The 19,772-nt window shown below is 38.2% G+C and overlaps 1 protein-coding gene across 3 annotated transcripts; it reads left to right on the top strand.

Annotated features, from left to right (window-relative positions):
- The first annotated feature begins 33 nt into the window (after positions 1-33).
- Positions 34-18,960, top strand: usp47 (ubiquitin specific peptidase 47). Of its 3 annotated transcripts, XM_067496497.1 has the most exons (30): positions 41-173; positions 3,045-3,101; positions 4,289-4,483; positions 5,569-5,685; positions 5,813-5,966; positions 6,055-6,151; positions 6,221-6,366; positions 6,479-6,558; positions 8,229-8,378; positions 9,023-9,118; positions 9,299-9,451; positions 9,751-9,909; positions 10,709-10,840; positions 11,012-11,088; positions 11,855-11,910; positions 12,100-12,212; positions 12,323-12,424; positions 12,690-12,897; positions 13,485-13,600; positions 13,793-13,912; positions 14,031-14,183; positions 14,292-14,829; positions 15,038-15,213; positions 15,301-15,381; positions 15,512-15,627; positions 15,826-15,944; positions 16,615-16,745; positions 16,886-16,933; positions 17,019-17,149; positions 17,341-18,960. In XM_067496497.1, the coding sequence occupies exons 1-30, from the start codon at positions 129-131 to the stop codon at positions 17,513-17,515; spliced, it is 4,041 nt and encodes a 1,346-aa protein (XP_067352598.1). In that variant the 5' UTR covers positions 41-128; the 3' UTR covers positions 17,516-18,960. The 3 variants fall into 3 exon arrangements, with proteins under 3 accessions (XP_067352597.1, XP_067352598.1, XP_067352596.1); XM_067496495.1 differs by having other exon boundaries at positions 14,031-14,829; XM_067496496.1 differs by lacking the exon at positions 3,045-3,101 and having other exon boundaries at positions 34-173; positions 14,031-14,829.
- Positions 18,961-19,772: the final 812 nt, after the last annotated feature.

Here is a 19,772-nt window from a genome sequence, read left to right as displayed (position 1 = left end):
TTAATCCCGTTAGCCAAGCATCCAAACTTACAACAAACAGGACACGAGCCATGTTTGTGTTTACCGCTGCCAAGTTTTCGCGCTGACATTACTTGTCCGGATAAATGTCTGTTTAATCTGTCGCACAAATGGAAATGGTGCCTAGCGAGGAGAACCAGTTCGTATCCAAAGAGGTGAGGTTATCATGGACACAACCCAGGTCGGAGAATCAACCTCTGGGCGTCAGGTGTCGCCCTTGCAGTCTCTGTACATTAATAATGCAAAACTCTTGCAACGGCTTTGCGAGTTTGAGATCTTGGTGTATCATTTAGAGGCTAGCTGTTGCTGCTAACATTTAGCTAAACATGACTTGGACGGCCTATCCTGGCATGGCTACCTAACGACGTAGCTAGTTCACCATTAGCGGCGGCTAGTTCCACTGTATCTCGGATAAAGTGTGTTTATGTGGGTAGCCAATGTTTTACCACAATTGCCATTTGGTGATCTGGTTAGCATTCAAATCTGGTTCTCTGGCTGGCGTAACTAAACACTTGAGATATTGCAGTTGACATGTTGAAAGCCCAAACAACAGACGACATTTGTCAACACTAGTTTGCCAACTTGCAGATTAGCTAGCTAGTAGCTAGCTTGTCTCGTTAGCTTTTTTTTTAAGTCAGTCTGGTAGCTAAATGAAAACAACCATTGCTAAAGTAGATGTTTTTGAAGTTGCCTTGCCAAATGTCATCAATAGACATGACTGGTAGTGTTAAAGTAGCGTTTGTCCCTATCGCTAGTTGTAGAAATGTACTTACTTTTATTTATTTTTACCCGTGTTTTCATATTGTTTTGAAGGCAACTTCTAGCTTTACGGCAAACGTTAGCTTCTGAAATTTGCCAATGACGCTAATGCTAGCTACCGCCTCTTATAAGATGCAGGCTAAGTTAGCTATTTGGGTGCTATCGATGCTGCAATAGAAACGTTCACCTTTCCAACTGTTTTGACTGTCATGGCCAATTAGGTTGTCAGGACAATAAGTTACTTAGCCTTTGCTTGTCTGTCCTGCTATATTAGGATTGGCATAACTAACGTTGACGCTCATTGACGTTAAGCTATAAAACGTCAACGTTAGCGAAAACGAAATTAACCTATGATGCTGTCACGTTTTCACAGAAGTGGAACAAAATTCGTCTCTGTCAACGTCAATTATAGTTGCTAGATGTTTTTAAATTACTTCTTAATGACTCACGCTATTCATCTGGTGATTTATACTTTAACGGGTTTTATACGTGACGCTGCATATCTTATATCCATATCGTCATTTATAGCGTCGTTGTTTAGTTAAGGATGTTTTTGAATCCCGTTGTTGTTTAAGCGACCTACAGCTACTTCAAACATGAGACGTCAGTCGTTTAAGGCCTGGTGGAAAATTAAAATTTCATAGGAGTACAAACCTCATGCTACAAAAGTTTAAAATTTTATACAAAAGATCACAGTAAACCATGCTCGACAAGCATTTGATCTAACAAGAAGGATGACTTGTGACTGGTAATAGCAATGTATTTGTATTATTTACTATTACTTAAGCAGTAGACTTTAAATACTCACAGGCTTTTGTCTCCTGTGTTATTGTTTGGAACGGAAACCTATTGTTATCGTGATGTGCCTGGGGTTTTTTTTCTTCCTACCAAAATGGCTAAATCAGCTGACCATTAAGATAAATATCAAACAATGCTTTAAAATTTGTAAATATGCAAGAAGGACAGGAACACAAAGCCTAGTGAAAGGTCACTACTACTACTATTTTCAGTTTGTTGCAGAAGTTGATTGCAAGGTTACAAATTCTTCACTAATGTTGTGGAACATGCTTATGTGAGGATAGGGAAGTGTGTCTACCTCCATCAGCATTTAGTGTTGAAACATTGGTATTAATAGGGGCCCAGTTAATAATAATAACTTGAGTCATAGCCACATTTTTGTATGCAATTCTGCGGCATTTAACGTGTGTTTAATGAATGGCTTTGTGTTTGTGATAGTTTTGCTGTGTTCTTTAATTTTGTTATTTCATACCATGTTCTGTTGAAGTCACCATCTGTGGTTATTTAATATTTTTATTTTCATAGGGCTCCCCAGTGTTAAGTTTTTTTTTAAATTATTTAAATTGAACAGTTGATTGTGAGGGTATTTGAAATGACAAAACAATCCATGCTTAAAACTCTGTTTTAAATTTGTAGAAACAAGTGATATTGGTATGTCGTCTCTGTTATAACAAGAACCATGGACATATAATCTTGGATTATAGCTTAACTTACCAAATTACTTAAGGGGATAATGTTATGGTTATAAAGTTTTATCAGAATAAAAAAAATGGCCCTTTGTTCTGCATTGTTTTTAAAGGACCTGTGAAATTGACATTGTTGCTACCACCAAACTTTCCCAGTGTTCCAGTTAAAATGTTTTGGAATCCTAAATGTTAAACATCACATAGCAGAAATCTGACAAGAGATCATTATTCCACCTGTTTTGTGCCTATTTTTGAGTTTCGAGTAGATTGAAATTCAATTTAATTTCACTTCTGAATTTCTGTTCTGTTGTTTTTATGTAGTTGAGGTCACATTACAGTGTATTTATAGATGTTCATGGATATTAACAGTTCACAACATAATTACTATGTTACTTTATGTTGTTGAGAATAAGTTACAACTATAAAGTATTGCTGCCTGTACTTGACATTACTTGTGGCTTCATGTCAGCACCTTGTGATTATATCCACGGTAAAAATAACCTTTAATCTCATAATATACTTGTGTGATGTCAGCTGTGCCTTCTTTATAGGACCTGTCAGTCACATATCTAACAGAGATTGCAAAACCTGGAATAACCTGAATATATTCATGTCATTTTCCGGCCAACAAGTTGATTTACCAGCCAAACAGTGATAGGATTAACCTTGCAAGTCAGTTTCTTTTAGTCTCAACTCTGCTACTAAGGCTGGCATGTTTTACAATTTATTTTCCTTGTGTGTGTTGCGTTGTTCCTTATTTCAACTATTTCCACATATTATTAGGGTGTGTTTTGGAGTTGCAGACAAAGTTTATTTGATGAGATGAAGAGGCCTTCACAGGTAGACGTGCTCTTGAACAAAGCATGTAATTAAATAGATGCATGAAGCACGCTGATGAACATCATATGTAAGTAATGATCAATTGCAATGATCATTATTCAGTAAGGAATCAGTTTCACATGAGCCACCTTTTATTAACCATAATGAGAGATAAGCACTCAAGTAATGCCCAGCAGAAGAAGAATAGCTGTAAGTGACACACTGTTAGTTTTGTGATATAAACAGAAATGTCTTGCAATCAATATCATTTTTAAAGCCCCAATAAGCAACATTTGGTTATTTTACCATTTGTCTTCCCCTGTATTTGATGAGGGTACACTCTTGTTCTAAATACCAGTCACACTTTAAGGAATCTTTCTCCCTTAATGCATTTTGAGCTGTTCTAAGGATACAGAGGTAGCATTTTCTTAGAGCTATACAATATGTTCCATAGAGGGGTCTCCAGGATGGATATGGAAAATGGCACACTAAGAGATGACCAAGCTACACCGTGGCATGGGCAGAAATGCATTCACTTTATTACTAAGTGTGACATCAAAAGGATGTACTATTTTACATGTACAATGTTTTGTATTGGGGCTTTAAATGTGGTGATCTTTTTTGATAACTTCATAACCTATCTTTAAATTAAAAATTGTACTTACTATCCACACCAGTGCTAGTTCACTGTCAGATTTTTGACACAGAAAAAAAACAAACCTCCAAAAACATTATTCTGAGTAATAGAAACCTATTCTACCAAAACCTGTTTTGGAGAACGATATAATGTGTCAAATCTTATATTGGCATAAACAGTACTGAGTCTGTCTAAATTTACTACACTAATATTGTCAACATTTAAATGGAAATCCAGAACTCTGATCAAAGAACAAGCAAGAATGCATGATACGTTTTTCCATTGGTTTGGCTCCATATCGGCTGTGTCTCTTCAGAAACTTATCTTACTTGCGACTGGTTGGTAGTTCTGGGGCATGAGTAGAGTTGGTATTCTTTTGTGTTCGGGCATGATTCTGATGATTACATTTACTGCCAAGCCTTACACATATTTTACCTATTTTCTATTCCAATGCTAAGTTGTTGTTTTCTTTTTTAAATTAGTACATGGTGCTTTGTAACACACAAAATTCACAAGGAAAATGTAGCCAATACATCATCCTAACATTTGCCCTATTGTTTTTGATTTTCAGATCCAAAATGCAGCTGAGGAACCCAGAGTGCTGTGCATTATCCAGGACATTACCAATGCAAAGACGATCAATGAGAGGCTGACCCTCAACCTGCCTGCTTCAACTACGCTCTCTAAACTTTATGAAGATGTGGCTCACAAAGCAGGATATGTAAATGGCACTTTTGACCTTGCCTGGGGAAATGCATCAGACATGGTTAGGACACTACTCCATTCATACATTAGTTTTTGTTTGTGCCAGCATATGATTATGTTTTTAACAAAAAATCAACACAGCTTTCTCATTTTGTTGATAGTTGATCTGAACCCAAAGCCACTTCAAGCCTATGTGATTCTGCAGTTCAGCTTGTTGTTTTTGTTTTATAGCCCTGTTGTAGTTTAGTTTCACTGCTGTCATTAACCTCATTTTCAGCAGCACAAGGCAACCTATGAACACCAGGGGTCAGCCCAAATCAGGATTTAATGTCAGAGATAAAAGTTGTGGGTCGTATTTTTGTCATAAAATCCTAATGCATCTAATCTGCTGCATGGGTTCTTACACAGTCATATGGGACAATAGAAAAGGTTATATCAGTGCCTGTTTGTTTTGGTTTTATGTAAGAACTCGACACAACTTCTACGTTGTAAGTGCAACATCACCATATCATGACCTCAGTGATGTTGACAGTGGTAGAGCTATTATCGAAAGTCAGTGCTGGTTTATGCTACATTTTTCCGAAGTGGATCTCGCCATACTGTTGTTCTCTGCTCAAAGGAAAAAATGTCCAAGGACTGTAATGCTAAGAGACCTGCTAGTAGACCACTCTCATGTTAGCTACTATATAACTATAGAAATAATTTCTGTTTACTGTAGTAGTTCTTTGTATACACACCACTTCCTTTTCTTAAACAAGCCCAGGCTAATCCCGCTGCTGACCCAGGCCAAAGCCCATGTGCTGTGTCCGTTGTTATCTCACTTAGTAGGTCAGTGGATTAGGCTACTCCATATTTCCACTGCAACAGTTTGCTAGCTCTTCCCAAGCTTGCCCTGGAGAAAGACAACTACCTAGCACTGCTCACATGTAGGCTTCAAGCTGCTTGCCCCGTACACGTCAGTATAGGAATTTACTGAAAATGAAATCAGTACGAGTCTTAATCTTTGTAAAAAAGTTTGTAGTTTGTGAAACTACCTTTGAATGAATGATTGCAGCCATGGTCCTTCTGTCTTCTCCAAGGGTACATGACCTTTTAATGAAAGCTGTGTGTTCATTAGATTTTTGTTTTTGCTCTGCCTTCCTGTAGGCACCACTGGGCCATAACAGTGAGATGTCCCTCTCAGATTCTGGGTTTGAGCCTGGAGGCAAGAGGAATTTCCTTCAGCTTGCCGACAAAGATGGAGAGCAGCCCCAAATTGCTTCAGTGAGTGGTACAGCATTAACAAAACAGTTGTTTATTAATATTGAAAATAGTTGTTGTGCTGGAAGGATTTGTTTTAGTTTGTAAACTAAAGATGTTTCCTTTCTTCTCTGTATATTTATGTGAACAGGATGAGCCAGAAACAGCAGATAGCGGTGGACCAGATGACAGTTCCCAGGAGCGGTTTATTGGACCTCTACCGAGGGACGCCAGCGCGGGATCCAGTGGTGACTACAGCAGTCCATCGTACTCCTACTCATCCATCCTCAACAAATCTGAGACTGGTTAGATTTAGAAATATAATAAGTGATGACACTTTTTTTGTGTTATCCCAGCAGACTTTTTACTATTTGTCTCTTATTTCCTTTGTAGGTTACGTAGGCTTGGTCAACCAAGCTATGACCTGCTATTTAAACAGTCTTCTACAAACGCTGTTCATGACGCCAGAGTTCAGGAATGCGCTTTACAAGTAAGCAACTACACTCAGATGTGATCACAAAGTTTTAGAAAATTCTTCTAAACGTCTCTTCAATTTCAGCTGGGAGTTTGAGGAATCAGAGGAGGATCCAGTCACCAGTATCCCCTACCAGCTGCAAAGGCTGTTTGTTCTGCTGCAGACCAGTAAGAAACGGGCGATTGAAACCACTGATGTGACGCGGAGCTTTGGCTGGGACAGCAGTGAGGGTTAGCATCTGTACTCTCCTGTGACTAAATTCACATGGTTTGTCTGCGTAATTCTGACCATGTGGCTCTGCATTTGTACACTTAAATACACTTTTTGTGTGTTTGTTTTTAGCTTGGCAGCAGCATGATATCCAGGAGCTGTGCAGGGTCATGTTTGATGCCCTGGAGCAAAAGTGGAAGCAGACAGAGCAGGTAGGAGCTAGCAAGAATTTTTTCTAGACTTCTGATAACAAAAATTCAGCAGTCAAAACAAAAGACATACTGTGGGAAAGTGAAATGGGCCAATAAATCCTGGGGTTAGCAATTTCTTATCTCATGAGTGACTTATAACCTGCAAACACCCAGTCCTGTGTGTGTGTGTGCATGTGTGTAGCTATGTGGAGCCATGTGGTCTTTAAACATGGGCTCCTGGTTTGGACAGAATGAATGCATGTGATTGAGCCCTGTTAAAAATAACATAAATAATATACAGGTGACAAATTTAAAGGAAAAGAAACAAAGTGTCTTATGAAGGTCGTGAGCTACCACATGCTGACAGAGCATCTTGACATTGACTCTGCAAGTCTCTGGGGCATTCCTGGAGAGATGTCACTTGCCTGAGGAAGACTTTGTCTTCTGTTTTTCAGTTTATACTGCGTCATAGTCATCAAGTATGCAATGGTAATTTTCAGAATTTTTTTTTTTTCATTTTGCCATCTTGATTCATAATCAGTATCAGCTGGGGCTGTGCAGCATTTTTATACAGGCCGAAGACATGCTTGGATATATTGCCTTGTACCATGCAGTGCACCTGTGTGGAAGCATCTGGATTTGTTATTTTTATCCTCTCATCTATTTAGGTTTTTCATATATTTGTTACCAGTCTGATTACAATGGATATGTTTACTTCTTGGAAGTTACGTTTAAAAAAAAAAAAAAAAAAGGAAATTAGGCATAGGACTGGTAATCACTAGTGTTGTCACAATGTCACAATACCACAATACAATAGCTTAACAAAGAACATTTTAATTTTGAAAGGTCCTCATAGAAAACTAAAAAATGCCCTTAGGAGAGGACAGAATTTCACCAAGGAGGTGTTTTAAGTAAATTTTATTTTATGTTAATTCACTAGTGCAATGTGCAGGCTTGTCCTTGGTTTAAACTTTAACACCATATAGTATAAGACTTACAGATAATTTAACTTATACATGTTATTTTCATGTTCAGTAAAATTTTAGTTTGTCTGTTAGTTTGTTTTGTTTTCATGCATGAACGTTTTTTATTTATTTATTTTTACTTTTAAAGCTTTTACCTGGTCTGCAGCAATCTGATCTCCCTTGCACTTTTACATGGTTTATGTCTGTTAACTTTATCCTTGCAACCAGTTATCACTTAATAAAACTCAAAACACTTCTCTTCCAGAGGTTTGTTCTCTACTGTGTCCACTTTCTAGCAATAAAAATAAGTACTACAAAAATGTACAGTACCTGCCATGATTGTGATTATCAGCAGGTACTTATTAAGTATAAATTGATCATTTATGACTTGTATTATTAATCTACATACTTAACAGGACCTGAATTTGAGCAGCAGTTTAAGTAAAGTTAACTTCACCAGTGTGACTGTTTGATATATACAGTAGATGTTGGCCACATCTGTAAAATCAATTTTCACAGCAGCATATTACAATGCCTTTCTTGTATCAATTTACCGTGCAACACTAGTAATAACCCTTTAATAAACACACTCCCCACTAGTGGTAAGCATCTACAAATTAGTAAAACAATGTGGCAAGGAGAAATTATGTATCTCAAATAAACGCTGTACTGTTAAAAGTGGAATATGGCTAAGAAGGCCTAACTGTCATGCCTCCCAACCCTTAGGCTGACTTGATCAACCAACTGTACCAGGGAAAGCTGAAAGATTATGTTCGATGCCTTGAGTGTGGATATGAGAGCTGGAGAATCGATACATACCTGGACATCCCTCTTGTGATCAGGCCTTTTGGATCCAGTCAGGCCTACGGCAGTGTGGTGTGTTTTCTCTTCATATTTAATTCCATTCCATAATGTAACACATTGACAGTAAAAAATTAAAAAAATTCAACAACTCTTTACGGGGCGTTCACACATAAAGACACAAATCCCAGAAACAGAAACAGCTGTTATTCATTGTCAGTGGATGTTTGCTCCAATCCACAACGATGCGATTTGGATAACTTGAAGAAACCTCAACTTTGTGGAAATATGCTTTAATGCATCAGGCAGAAGCTATGAAGATTTACTATCTGACATGAATAAAGGTTAAATATATAAGAGGAAAAGCAGATTGCTTCAGTCTGTTTCCCAATTATTTACTATGTGTTTTTGCCACGTTATGTTATCAGGACAGAAAAAAAAAAGAATGGAAAACAATGTAAACACTCCTGACATTGTCGGTGTGTCCGGTGGTAGCGGATACATCATCATCATCATAACATAACATGTAAATAAAAATGCTCAACACAACAGTTCCAGAGCCTACAGAGAGCTACCTACTTTGTCCCCCCCATGTGTAAACGCCCCATAACACCCATTCACTCATTGCGATTCAAAGCTATTTAAAGTCTGCTTTGAATTCAGCCTGGAGTATATAGGCTTTTATCTGAATTCATCTGGAAATATAATTGTTCTTCTAGGAGGAGGCTTTGCAGGCATTTATTCAACCAGAAACTCTAGATGGGGCTAACCAGTACTTCTGTGAACGCTGCAAAAAGAAATGTGATGCTCGAAAGGTATACTGAAAGTGTGACGTTGAAGTCATGTTCATAGAATAAAGTGTTTTGCTTTTGACCTGTCTGACTCTTTTAATGAATTGAATTCTTTAATGAACAGCAAAACATGGAAATGCACTTGCATCTCATGACACAAGTGTCTGCCAATTGACTAAATGTAATTATTTGTTGTCTGCACAGGGTCTGAGATTTCTGCACTTTCCATACCTGCTGACACTACAGCTGAAGCGATTTGATTTTGACTACACCACAATGCATCGTATCAAGCTTAATGATCGCATGACTTTTCCTGAGGAGCTTGACATGAGCCCGTTCATTGATGTAGAAGATGAGGTAAGAGCAGTAGTGGCAGAACAACATTTTATTAGACATTTGACCAATACGTAAATGTTCCCAGCAGCTGACATTTTGTGGGTTAACTCCAGAATACTTTACCTATTTCCCATCAATTACTTGACAAATAAATACTAAGGCTATAAGAGAAAATTGTGTCACACACTTATGTGTTTTTCATCAACGTGTAAAATTTTGTCCAGGATGGGCAGATGATAGTATTAAAATTTTGTGGTACTTGTCTGGCAGTATTAGTTTTAACCCCAGTCTATTTTTAAATTTAAAATGGACTTCTCTAGAAGTCTCCTCAGACAGAAAGTTGCAATGACAGTGGAGCGGAGAATGAGGGGAGTTGCCACAGCGACCAGATGAGCAACGATTTTTCCACAGACGATTGTGTGGATGAGGGAATTTGCTTGGACAGCACCAGCAGCTCAGAGAGGGTCTTGAAGCCAAAGGTAACTATCTTGAACACTGAGTGTATTGATATTGACAGTTGCTGTTAATTGCAAAACATCCTTATTTGATTAAGCATACGTAAAAAAGAAATTCAACAATACAAACTACAGACATTGGACAAAATGAATGAAAATCCTGAATAGACGATACCAGATCTAGATTCCTTCATTGTTACACAGTCCTGCCAGGATTTCGCAGACCTTTTTTGATAGAATATGAAAATTATATCAATTGTTCTAATTTTGTTTAGTTTCTTCAGCAGAAAGCAGTAGAGCTCATTCAGACTCTTTGTGACGTGCATGGTTCCCATTTTGCTACACATTTTGGGGAAACAAATGCAACTTTTGTTAATGCTAGCAGCTAAAGCTAGCAGACTAAACACGGATACCAGTTCCATGGAGCAAACACTGCATTGACAGGACAGATGTAGCATGACAGACAAGGGGGAGAAAGACAGAATAAAACAGAAAAGGCATGCATGCAACAGCATAGAATACATTTCTATTTACTCCTGTATAAAATCTTACCAGTCATTTTAGAATGATTATAGAGAATCATTTTGTGAAAGCTTCTGTATTTTTTCATATCACAATATATATTGCAAAGAAAAAAACAATACAATGGCATTTTTTTCCAGTATTGTGTGACCTTTGGTTGTTATCCCTATATTGTAGTGATAGGGGAGACAGCAACTGCATTATCAATATAAACTGACCCTGTTGTCACCATTGGTTACCCTGTTTATTCAGCAAGATAGAGTATGGTTCTCAACAATATTATTTTCTCATCTGTTCTCAGAGTTTGCTTACCTTTGAGCTTTTCTCCATCATGGTCCATTCTGGTAGTGCTGCAGGTGGTCACTACTATGCCTGCATCAAATCCTTCAGTGATGGCCAGTGGTACAGCTTCAATGATCAGCATGTTAGCAAGGTCAGCCCCTTCCCTAAAGTAACCTTCTTTGTCTATGGTGCTTATTGCAATTTGTCTTGTCACTGTGGTTTGTATTAATACTAAACTAAGCAGACATCATCCTTTTAACAGTCTGCTTAATATTGACATTGTAGCAGAGGTTAAATTATTATCTGTATGTTTCTTGTGCAGATCACCCAGGATGATATTAGGAAGACATATGGGGGGTCCTCAGGAAGCAGAGGTTATTATTCCAGTGCCTTTGCAAGGTCTGTGGTCTCTAATAGTAATTTTAAACACTCACAGCTTGACACATATCACACGCTTACAGTACATTAACTTAAGCTCAGGCCGCAACTCAAGACTAGCAAGCACTGGACAAAACATCCATAAAGATTGTTTCCACTACCTATCAACGATGTCTACTCTCTGACAACTGAGTAAACTGGGAGCAACACACTTAACGACTAGTCAGGTACAGCTGGATGTTCTAGAGATAGTCACTCACACCCCATGTGTGCTATAGTGGACCATTCTCGTGTTGTGTTAAAACAAGCAAGAACTTTGACTTTTTAACTTTAAAAATGCGTGCGTGTAATAGCAAAGGATGAAGAAAAGCATCAAAGTTATGAATGTAAAGGTGAAGACAATGTGGACTGTAGAACCTAAAGAAGAAAATGATGATAAAATAACTTGCTAATGATGTTAGCTTTACCTAAAGCTGTAGTTACCGCCTCAGTTGTCATCTGTCCTCAAAAACGCTCATAAATATTAAACATGTTTATAAAATCTCCTAGGAACTTCTGGCATAGAGTGGGTCTTAAGACTAAATACAAGAATCTTTTACGGCACAAACTTAACGATTGACACCGTTAACTGACCCAGACGGGCACTGACCAGGACTAACTGTCCGACTAGTCATCACGACCAATTTAGGCAATATAACGGCATCAAACTTAAATACACACACAGACACAGAGCATATATTGTAATACACTCAATAACAAGAAATGTTTTTTGTTTTTATTCCACCAGCTCTACAAATGCATACATGCTGATATATAGATTGAAAGACTCCTCAAGGAATGCAAGTAAGAACTTCATTTAGTTAATTCTGCCATGGTTATTTTCAAAATTATTCATAACAGAGACATATTGTTCATTTTTATCATCAGTCAAAATCAGTTATCATTGTCCCAAACCTCACACTTCGTATGATACTAACTTGGGCTAGTTTTTATAGTGTGTGCACTTTAATGTGTGCCCTGTTCTGTCTACAGAGTGTTTATCAGTGGAAGACTTTCCAGAGCACATAAAGAAATTAGTACAGAAGGAGAAAGAGTTTGAAGAGCAGGAAAAGAGACAGAGGGAGATTGAGCGAAATACCTGCAAGGTATGTGGTCAATGGGCTCGTTTAAGATCCACAGTTCTGCCTCTAAAAAGGGATCTATTGATACACTGTTTTTGTTTTTGAAGATTTTATCTTATGCTGTTTCCCCTTAGATCAAGCTTTTTTGCATGCATCCTGTAAAGATGATGATGGAGAGCAAGCTGGAAGTGCACAAGGACAAAACTCTCAGAGAAGCAACAGAAATGGCCTACAAGGTTTGATGGCTTGTTGCTATTCTTCCCCATATGGGTTTCCAACGTTATAGCTCATCAGTGCAGTCTGTTCCTGCAGCTACCTATTGATTATCAAATGGTGGAGTGTATTCCAAAAGTGACTTTTAAACAAATGTTTCAGCTTGCAATATGGCTTACTGTTTGGCAATACATTATTAATGTATTAACATATTCTGACAAAAAATTGCTGTAAATAATTTATATAGTAATAACTTTGGATACTAAATTTGTGTGTTGTGGACCTCAGTTGATGGAGCTCGAGGCAGTCGTCCCTCTGGACTGCTGTCGCTTGGTCAAGTATGATGAGTTCCATGAATACCTGGAGCGTTCTTACGAAGGTGAGGAGGACACGCCGATGGGCCTCCTGCTGGGAGGAGTCAAGTCATCATACATGTTTGACTTGCTGTTAGAGACCCGGCAGCCAGATCAAGTGTTTCAGCCATATAAACCAGGAGGTCAGTAGCTTGAAGCCGTTCAAACGTTTCAGTAAAGTGTCTGAAATTGAGTGAGAGAAACATCTTTTTTTACATACAGTTGTCTTAAATTAGATTTTGAAAATTGAAATGTAAACTAATTGTAATTAATATAAAGCCACCAGATTAAATTTTATGTAATTAAAAGTATAATCGTTTATATTTGACCTTAACACTGTTGGAGTCTTATTATTTTCTTCTCTTAATGCTCAACTCTTAATGTAAAATCTCCCTCAGGCCTACAGTACATTTGTTCCACTCTGGAAAGGGCATTAAATTTACTTTGTGGAAGTGTTAAAAATGTATTAAATAAGTGTGCAGATACTATGATTTAATTCTGCAGTTACTTTTTAAATCAAGCCTCAAGTATGATTTAAGTTGTGTTACAGAATGTTCATGAAATTGTGGACAATACTGTAATGATGTATTTTTGTAATTCAGACCAGCTCTGATGGTTAGGAGCAAATGGATGGTACACCATTGAGAGATGCAGATGTGTAGTTTAGAATACCAAATAGAAAACCCAGAAAAAGAAGCTTGATTGTGGGTGTGCTTCTGATTGTCTACAGAGGTGATGGTGAAGGTTCACGTTGTGGAACTGAAGAATGAGACCATCTCCTCTCCAATCAGTGTTCGGGCGTACTTGAACCAGACGATCACTGAATTCAAACAACTTATTGCCCAGGTTAGTCTACACAGTTTCTCAGTGTATTTTAAGCAACACAATTTTGTATAATAAATTTTGTATATTACGTTGTATATTATCGTTTTTGGTAAATATTAAATTGCCGCCTATATAGTGCTTTTGATCCAAAGCATTTTACAATGTTGCTTCTCATTAACCCATGCTCAATGGTGGTGGCTGCTTTTTCCCCAGGCTACGGGGCTATCGGCAGAAACCATGCGTGTGGTCCTAGAGCGCTGCTATAATGACCTCCGCCTACTTTATGTTCCAACCAAGACCCTGAAAGCTGAGGGATTCTTCAGGAGTAACAAGGTTCGATTTGACTTGACTGTTTTGACTTTGACTGAAAGCAGTTAGATAATCCACTTGAAAAATCTGCTTATAGACATAATCAACTTTGATTTTTACGTTTACCTTTTTTTTTAATCAGGTTTTTGTGGAGAGCTCAGAGTCAACAGATCATCAAGTTGCTTTCACTGATTCTCTCTTGTGGAAGCTGTTGGATCGTCATGGGAATACGATCCGGCTCTTGGTCTTTTTGCCTGAGCAGTCACTTGGGACCAACAGAACTCTTTGCCAAAAGGTAGGAGGTGCGTCTGACATGGCCTTTGAGGGGTCAAAGGGTAACCGAAAAACTGTAGAAGCTATCCTTGAGGAAAGCACAGAAAAGTTAAAGAATTTGTCTCTGCAGCAGCAGCACCAAGGCTCTAGCACCAGTGACAGCCAGAAAAGCTCTGACACAAGTGACTTTGAACATATAGAATCACTAAGCCAAGAGCTTGACTCAAACTCATCACTCTGCGTGGCTGCAGACAACAGAGACTTAGAAAACCGGATCAGGGCTACACCTGGAAGCAGTGGTGGTGCTTCTTCTGACCCTGACAACCACTTTGCTTGTGAGGAGCGTTCAGACTCTGAGGTGAACAATGACCGCAGCACCAGCTCAGTGGACAGCGATATCCTGAGCTCCAGCCACAGTAGTGACACACTGTGTAACGCAGACAGTGGGCCCATACAGCTGGCCAATGGCCTGGACTCACATAGCATCACGAGCAGCCGACGCTCCAAAGCCCATGAGGGTAAAAAAGAGACCTGGGACACTGCTGAAGAAGACTCTGGGACAGATAGCGAGTATGATGACAATGGGAAGAGCAAGGCTGAGGCACAGTACGTCTTCTTCAGAGCAGAGCCTTGTTCTCAAGATGACTCCTTGTGGGATGCACAAAAATGTATGAATCTTCTATTCATGATGCAATTGAAAGCAATTATTCTTGAGTAGTAACATTCACTGTAGTACAATATATATTTTTAACTTAACAGTGCAGTTAGCATGAGACATTATTTGCTAATCTACGTCCTGAAATTGCTGGTGTACCCTTACTTTTTATCTATGGACTCTAACTATGTTTAATTGTTATTTCTTGTAATGTGCTTCAGGTTTAGTGGTTCATGTGGACAAGAGAATAACATTAGCAGCATTTAAACAGAACCTGGAGCCCTATGTAGGAGTCCCCTCGACCCAGTTTAAAGTTTTTCGGGTATATGCCAACAATCAAGAGTTTGAGAGCGTACGGCTGAATGAAACACTTTCATCGTTCTCCGATGATAACAAGGTAAAAAATTAAGAAAATAAATTATTTGCTTGATTTTTAGAACTGTGGGTTAACTTGTTTAACTACCTTCTAATTTACTTCCCATAGATAACAATTCGACTAGGAAGAGCACTGAAAAAGGGTGAATACAGAGTTAAGGTTTATCAACTACTTGTGAATGAACCAGAGGTAAAAACTGGATATTTTTGTTTTTTGTTTATTTCCAAGGTTTTTGGTTAAAATAACTTGACTGTGTTTGCTCAGTATTGAAATCAGAAATACAATTATCCACTCATATGTTCTGGTTTGGTTTTTCCAGCCTTGCAAGTTCCTTGTGGACACAGTGTTTGCCAAAGGCATGACTGTCAGACAGTCCAAAGAGGAGCTGCTTCCTCAGTTGAAAGAGCAGTGCAAGCTTGATCTCAGCATAGAAAGGTACATTTTTTAAAACTATACATTAAAAAAAACAATAAAATCACAAATCTGAGACGTTCATCGTGAAATACTTTTTTGCTGTTACTAAGACATTTTGTACTAATCAACTCAATCAAAATCCTTACGCTTAAGTGTAATGCTGTGATTTCTAGGTTTGATGATAAAAAACTAAACAGTTTGTGTATGTGTGGGGAACAGGGTTCGTCTCAGGAAAAAGACATGGAAGAACCCAGCCACAGTGTTTCTGGATTATCATGTCTATGAGGAAGACATCAGCATCTCCTCCAACTGGGAAGTTTTCTTGGAAGTTCTTCACGGTAAGTTCCTATCAAACTATTTACAGTGGGTATTGTATAATAATTTTTTTTAGTTTATTTTTTTCTTGATGGGAGGACCTTGTAAAACTGCACTTGAGCAATTCTTTACCTTCTCTTAACAAAATCACTCACATTTACATGTTTTACTGTTTTGCATAAATAATTATAATAAACGAGACACACATACACACAGGTAAATGATCTGGCAGAGAGTAAAACGTTTTGCAAGCTACTTTTTCATAGGTGATCTTCTCGTATTTTCCCAATCCATGCACCTCGTGTTTTTGTAGTAGTGCACTAAAAAAAGGTTTAACTCACTGGAGAAAAGCATCTGACATATTTAGTTTTTTCATTGTCCAATCAGATTAATTGAGATGCTGGACAGTTTACGGCAGACTGTCCATGACTCACTCAAAATAAGCCATGAAGTTATCATCATTGTTTACTGGTTAGCCTAAGGAAAGCTATTTGGTGGTTAAGCGAGCAAAAAGTTTATCAAGCTGCTTTTTAAAAAATTGACGAGGCAAAAAAAAATGGTGCGGTGTCGGTGCATCTTGTAACCTGAAAAAGTGGATTAAAAATGTGCTTTGCTCCTCATTTCCTTCTGAACTTTGGCATAGATTAAAGTACACTTACTCTATAACCTAATCTGTGGGTTTCGGTTGTTTAGAACCAGAGAAGATGAAGTCCATGTCACAGCTGGCTGTTCTAACTCGGAGATGGAGCCCGGCCACAATGAAGCTGCAGCCCTTCCAGGAAGTAATTCTGGAGAGCAGCAGTGTAGAAGAACTTAAAGAGAAAGTATGTTTGTGACCTGATACACATGCTTTTACTCCAAGCATTTATTCATTATTTAATTGGAATTATATTGTGTTCAGGACATGTATTAACTGGATGATATTTAAAACCATTTGAGAGTAAATTCTTTGTTCTGTTTGCAGCTGAGTGAAATAAGTGGTATTCCTCTGGAGAACCTGGAGTTCGCAAAAGTATGTAAATGTCATTACCACATACAGGGTCAAACTTTTAATTTAATGTGACTTTACTGATGATGCTTTGGCCTGTTGTGTGCAGGGTAGAGGAACCTTTCCTTGTGACATATCTGTGTTGGAGATCCATCAGGATTTGGACTGGAACCCTAAGGTGTCCACGCTTAACGTGTGGCCTCTGTACATCTGTGATGATGGAGCTGTGGTCTTCTACAGGTATAGAAATAAACCAAACTCCAGCAGAGGTTTAAGATTTTGTCTTTCTTAGAGTTTTGAGAAAAAGCTGAGATAAGAAAATCCTAATTAACCATTCCAATTAACATCTATGCAGATAAATTAGCTATTTTGGTATAATGAATGACCTTTTAAGTATTTGTAACTTGAGATTACCATTACTGTCTGTGTAGGGACAGCACAGAAGAACCAATGGAGCTGTCGGAGGATGAGCGCAGTGAGCTAATGAAGAAAGAGAGCAGTCGTTTGCTCAAGACTGGACATCGTGTCAGCTATTCTCCACGCAAGGAGAAAGCCCTCAAGATCTACCTGGACGGAGGCCCTGCCAAAGAGCCAGGGCTTGACTGAGGCACAGAGAACCACTAATGGTTATTTGGATTGTCTGGCTGCTGTAGAAGAGCAACCAGGCTTTGGGGCTTAGTTTTGGGCCTGATAGTCACTTGAACATCAAGCAGCGTTGTTAGGCTGTCGTGCTCTAACCCTCTCCTCTCTCAGTCCCAGGACTGGCTCAGAAACTACTACTGTGCACTATAGTGTATTGTACTGAAATGTTTAAAGGGAAGTACAAAAGCTATTTGATACAGAAAAGAATTAAATACTGTATTGACAAATCGGTTGAATGCAAAGAATTCAAACATGGATGTAGAGATGTGTAGACTGTGAAACTGGGCTTGAAAGGCATCCATCCTGTCTTTTTAGGTGTCTCGTCTCCTTTTACATGGTTCACTTTTACACCCCTCCCTGTCACTGCGTGTTTCTCATCTTGTTGTTTCTGATTCATCTGTGTCCATCTTGTACAGTAGGTCCATATGCTCACATCCTTTGAGCACTGCTCTGTTGGAGAGAAATCTTTTTAATATGACATTGCTCATTTTCCATTAAATTGTTTAAAATGAACAGTACAACCAACAACATCCAGCCTTCCTTCATCTCACCTCTTCCTGCAACAAAAACTTACTCTCAGTGACTCTGACAAACTGCAATGTCATTTCTTTCACAACATTTGATGAATCAAAAAGCAACAATTAAGAATTTGTAAACTGGAGGTTGTTTGTGTTCCTCTAACACTCCTGTAATGCCAGTTTGATATGCCGTGATGGGTTGTCCATATTGCTGCTTGTGCTTTGGGGAGCTTTGCCTCTGTTGCATCACTTCCACTAGATTCATTGATACATAGGCTATTGTTCCTTTTAATACAATGTACAATGAAGCAAAATCATATAGGCTGTGTTAAGTATCTCTTTGTAAATTATTTTGCTTCAGGTTTAACCATTTAATTAGGTCTTGTAAGGCACCAGCCACACATCAGTTGTCTGTTTTGACTTTTATTTTAGAAAGTGTTTTTTGTCTGCACCATGTGAACACGGTGTACATCTCCTGTGTCATCTGCATGTATGTGTGGTGTTGAACTGATGGAAGGGAGGTTCTTTCTGGGTTTTGGCAGAGAGCCTGAGGTTGTTTTTGCCGCTTCTACCTGCTGCTGCTACTGCTTGATAGACTGACACCTGGGGAAGGGGGGGTAGAAAGCCCACTGGACTTCTCAGTCTGCCTGGGTAACTGCTCTGAGGACTGAAGCTCAGCATCCCGGCCGATCTGGGGCTCATGATGCTGTCACCAGCTATTCACTGTAGAAATGCCAATATCTGAAAAAAATCCTTTTTTTTGTTGTTGTTGATGTTTCTTTGAGATTTAAATCCTGTGTGAAAATAGTTTAAAAATGATTTTAGAAATTAATTAAATGCTTTTTTTCACAACGGTGTTCTGTCACTGTAAATTAAAATGACCTAATTTAACTCAGTTTGCTATTTATATTTATGTTTAAAATACTTAAACTTGAGACATATTGTTTCTTTATGTTCAAATCACAAACGAAGTAGGATGTTTACATACACAAGGTATGTAAATATTAGGCCCAGCCTACATATTAAATTGCCCAGTGAAATTGCTTTTCAAGAACAGAGCTCATACAAGTAACAAAATGCTGAACTGTGCTGGAGATGCAGGCCCGAAAAACTGCTCCCTGACAGATAAACATTTGTGCCGAAATGACCAATTTTGAATTGAGCGCATGGGAACTCTGCTCAGGAATGTGGACTGATGGTTAAGGAACAATTTGTTTATTTTCCTTTTCAATACTACTAATTTTAAATGAGAGATAAAATTGTTAGTGCCTTGAATCATATTCAAGAAATAACATTGCGTTCCCCTCCAGGAACATACTGTATCTAGTGATAATCCTGCCATTTGTCAGGTTAATAATGTTGAAACAGAGATATTAATATAAACATATTTATCAACAGCAATCAATTTGTTCTTGCATGTAGTATTTACATACACTTATAGCTTTTTCAAGTTTTCAACCTGTTTTCAGATGTTATATTTATATATTTTAAGTTATCGATTCTTGTTTTAATTACACTGTATTACATGTTTATCAAATAATTCCAGCGCCACTCTATCACTCAACCAGAATACTAATCAGCCAGAATAATTGAAACCCCCTTAAACGCCTTACTCTAGTGCTTCTGTTAGAGGAGCTTTTTAGGTATTTGATTGTTTTTTGTTTTTTTTACTTCATTGAACTCCAATTCATACGTCACTTCCC

This window comes from Channa argus, chromosome 2 (genome assembly GCF_033026475.1).
Source record: "Channa argus isolate prfri chromosome 2, Channa argus male v1.0, whole genome shotgun sequence".
Lineage (NCBI taxonomy): Eukaryota > Metazoa > Chordata > Actinopteri > Anabantiformes > Channidae > Channa > Channa argus.
The sequence above is the reverse complement of the archived record's forward strand: the minus strand, read 5'-3'. Positions and strand labels throughout refer to the sequence as shown.

Coding starts and splice junctions, on each gene's coding strand:
- usp47 (XM_067496495.1), top strand. CDS start 129: ATGGAAATGGTGCCTAGCGAGGAGAACCAGTTCGTATCCAAAGAG. Junction 6,367..6,478: donor TGGCTGGGACAGCAGTGAGG/GTTAGCATCTGT, acceptor GTTTGTTTTTAG/CTTGGCAGCAGCATGATATC. Junction 10,841..11,011: donor ATGATCAGCATGTTAGCAAG/GTCAGCCCCTTC, acceptor TTTCTTGTGCAG/ATCACCCAGGATGATATTAG.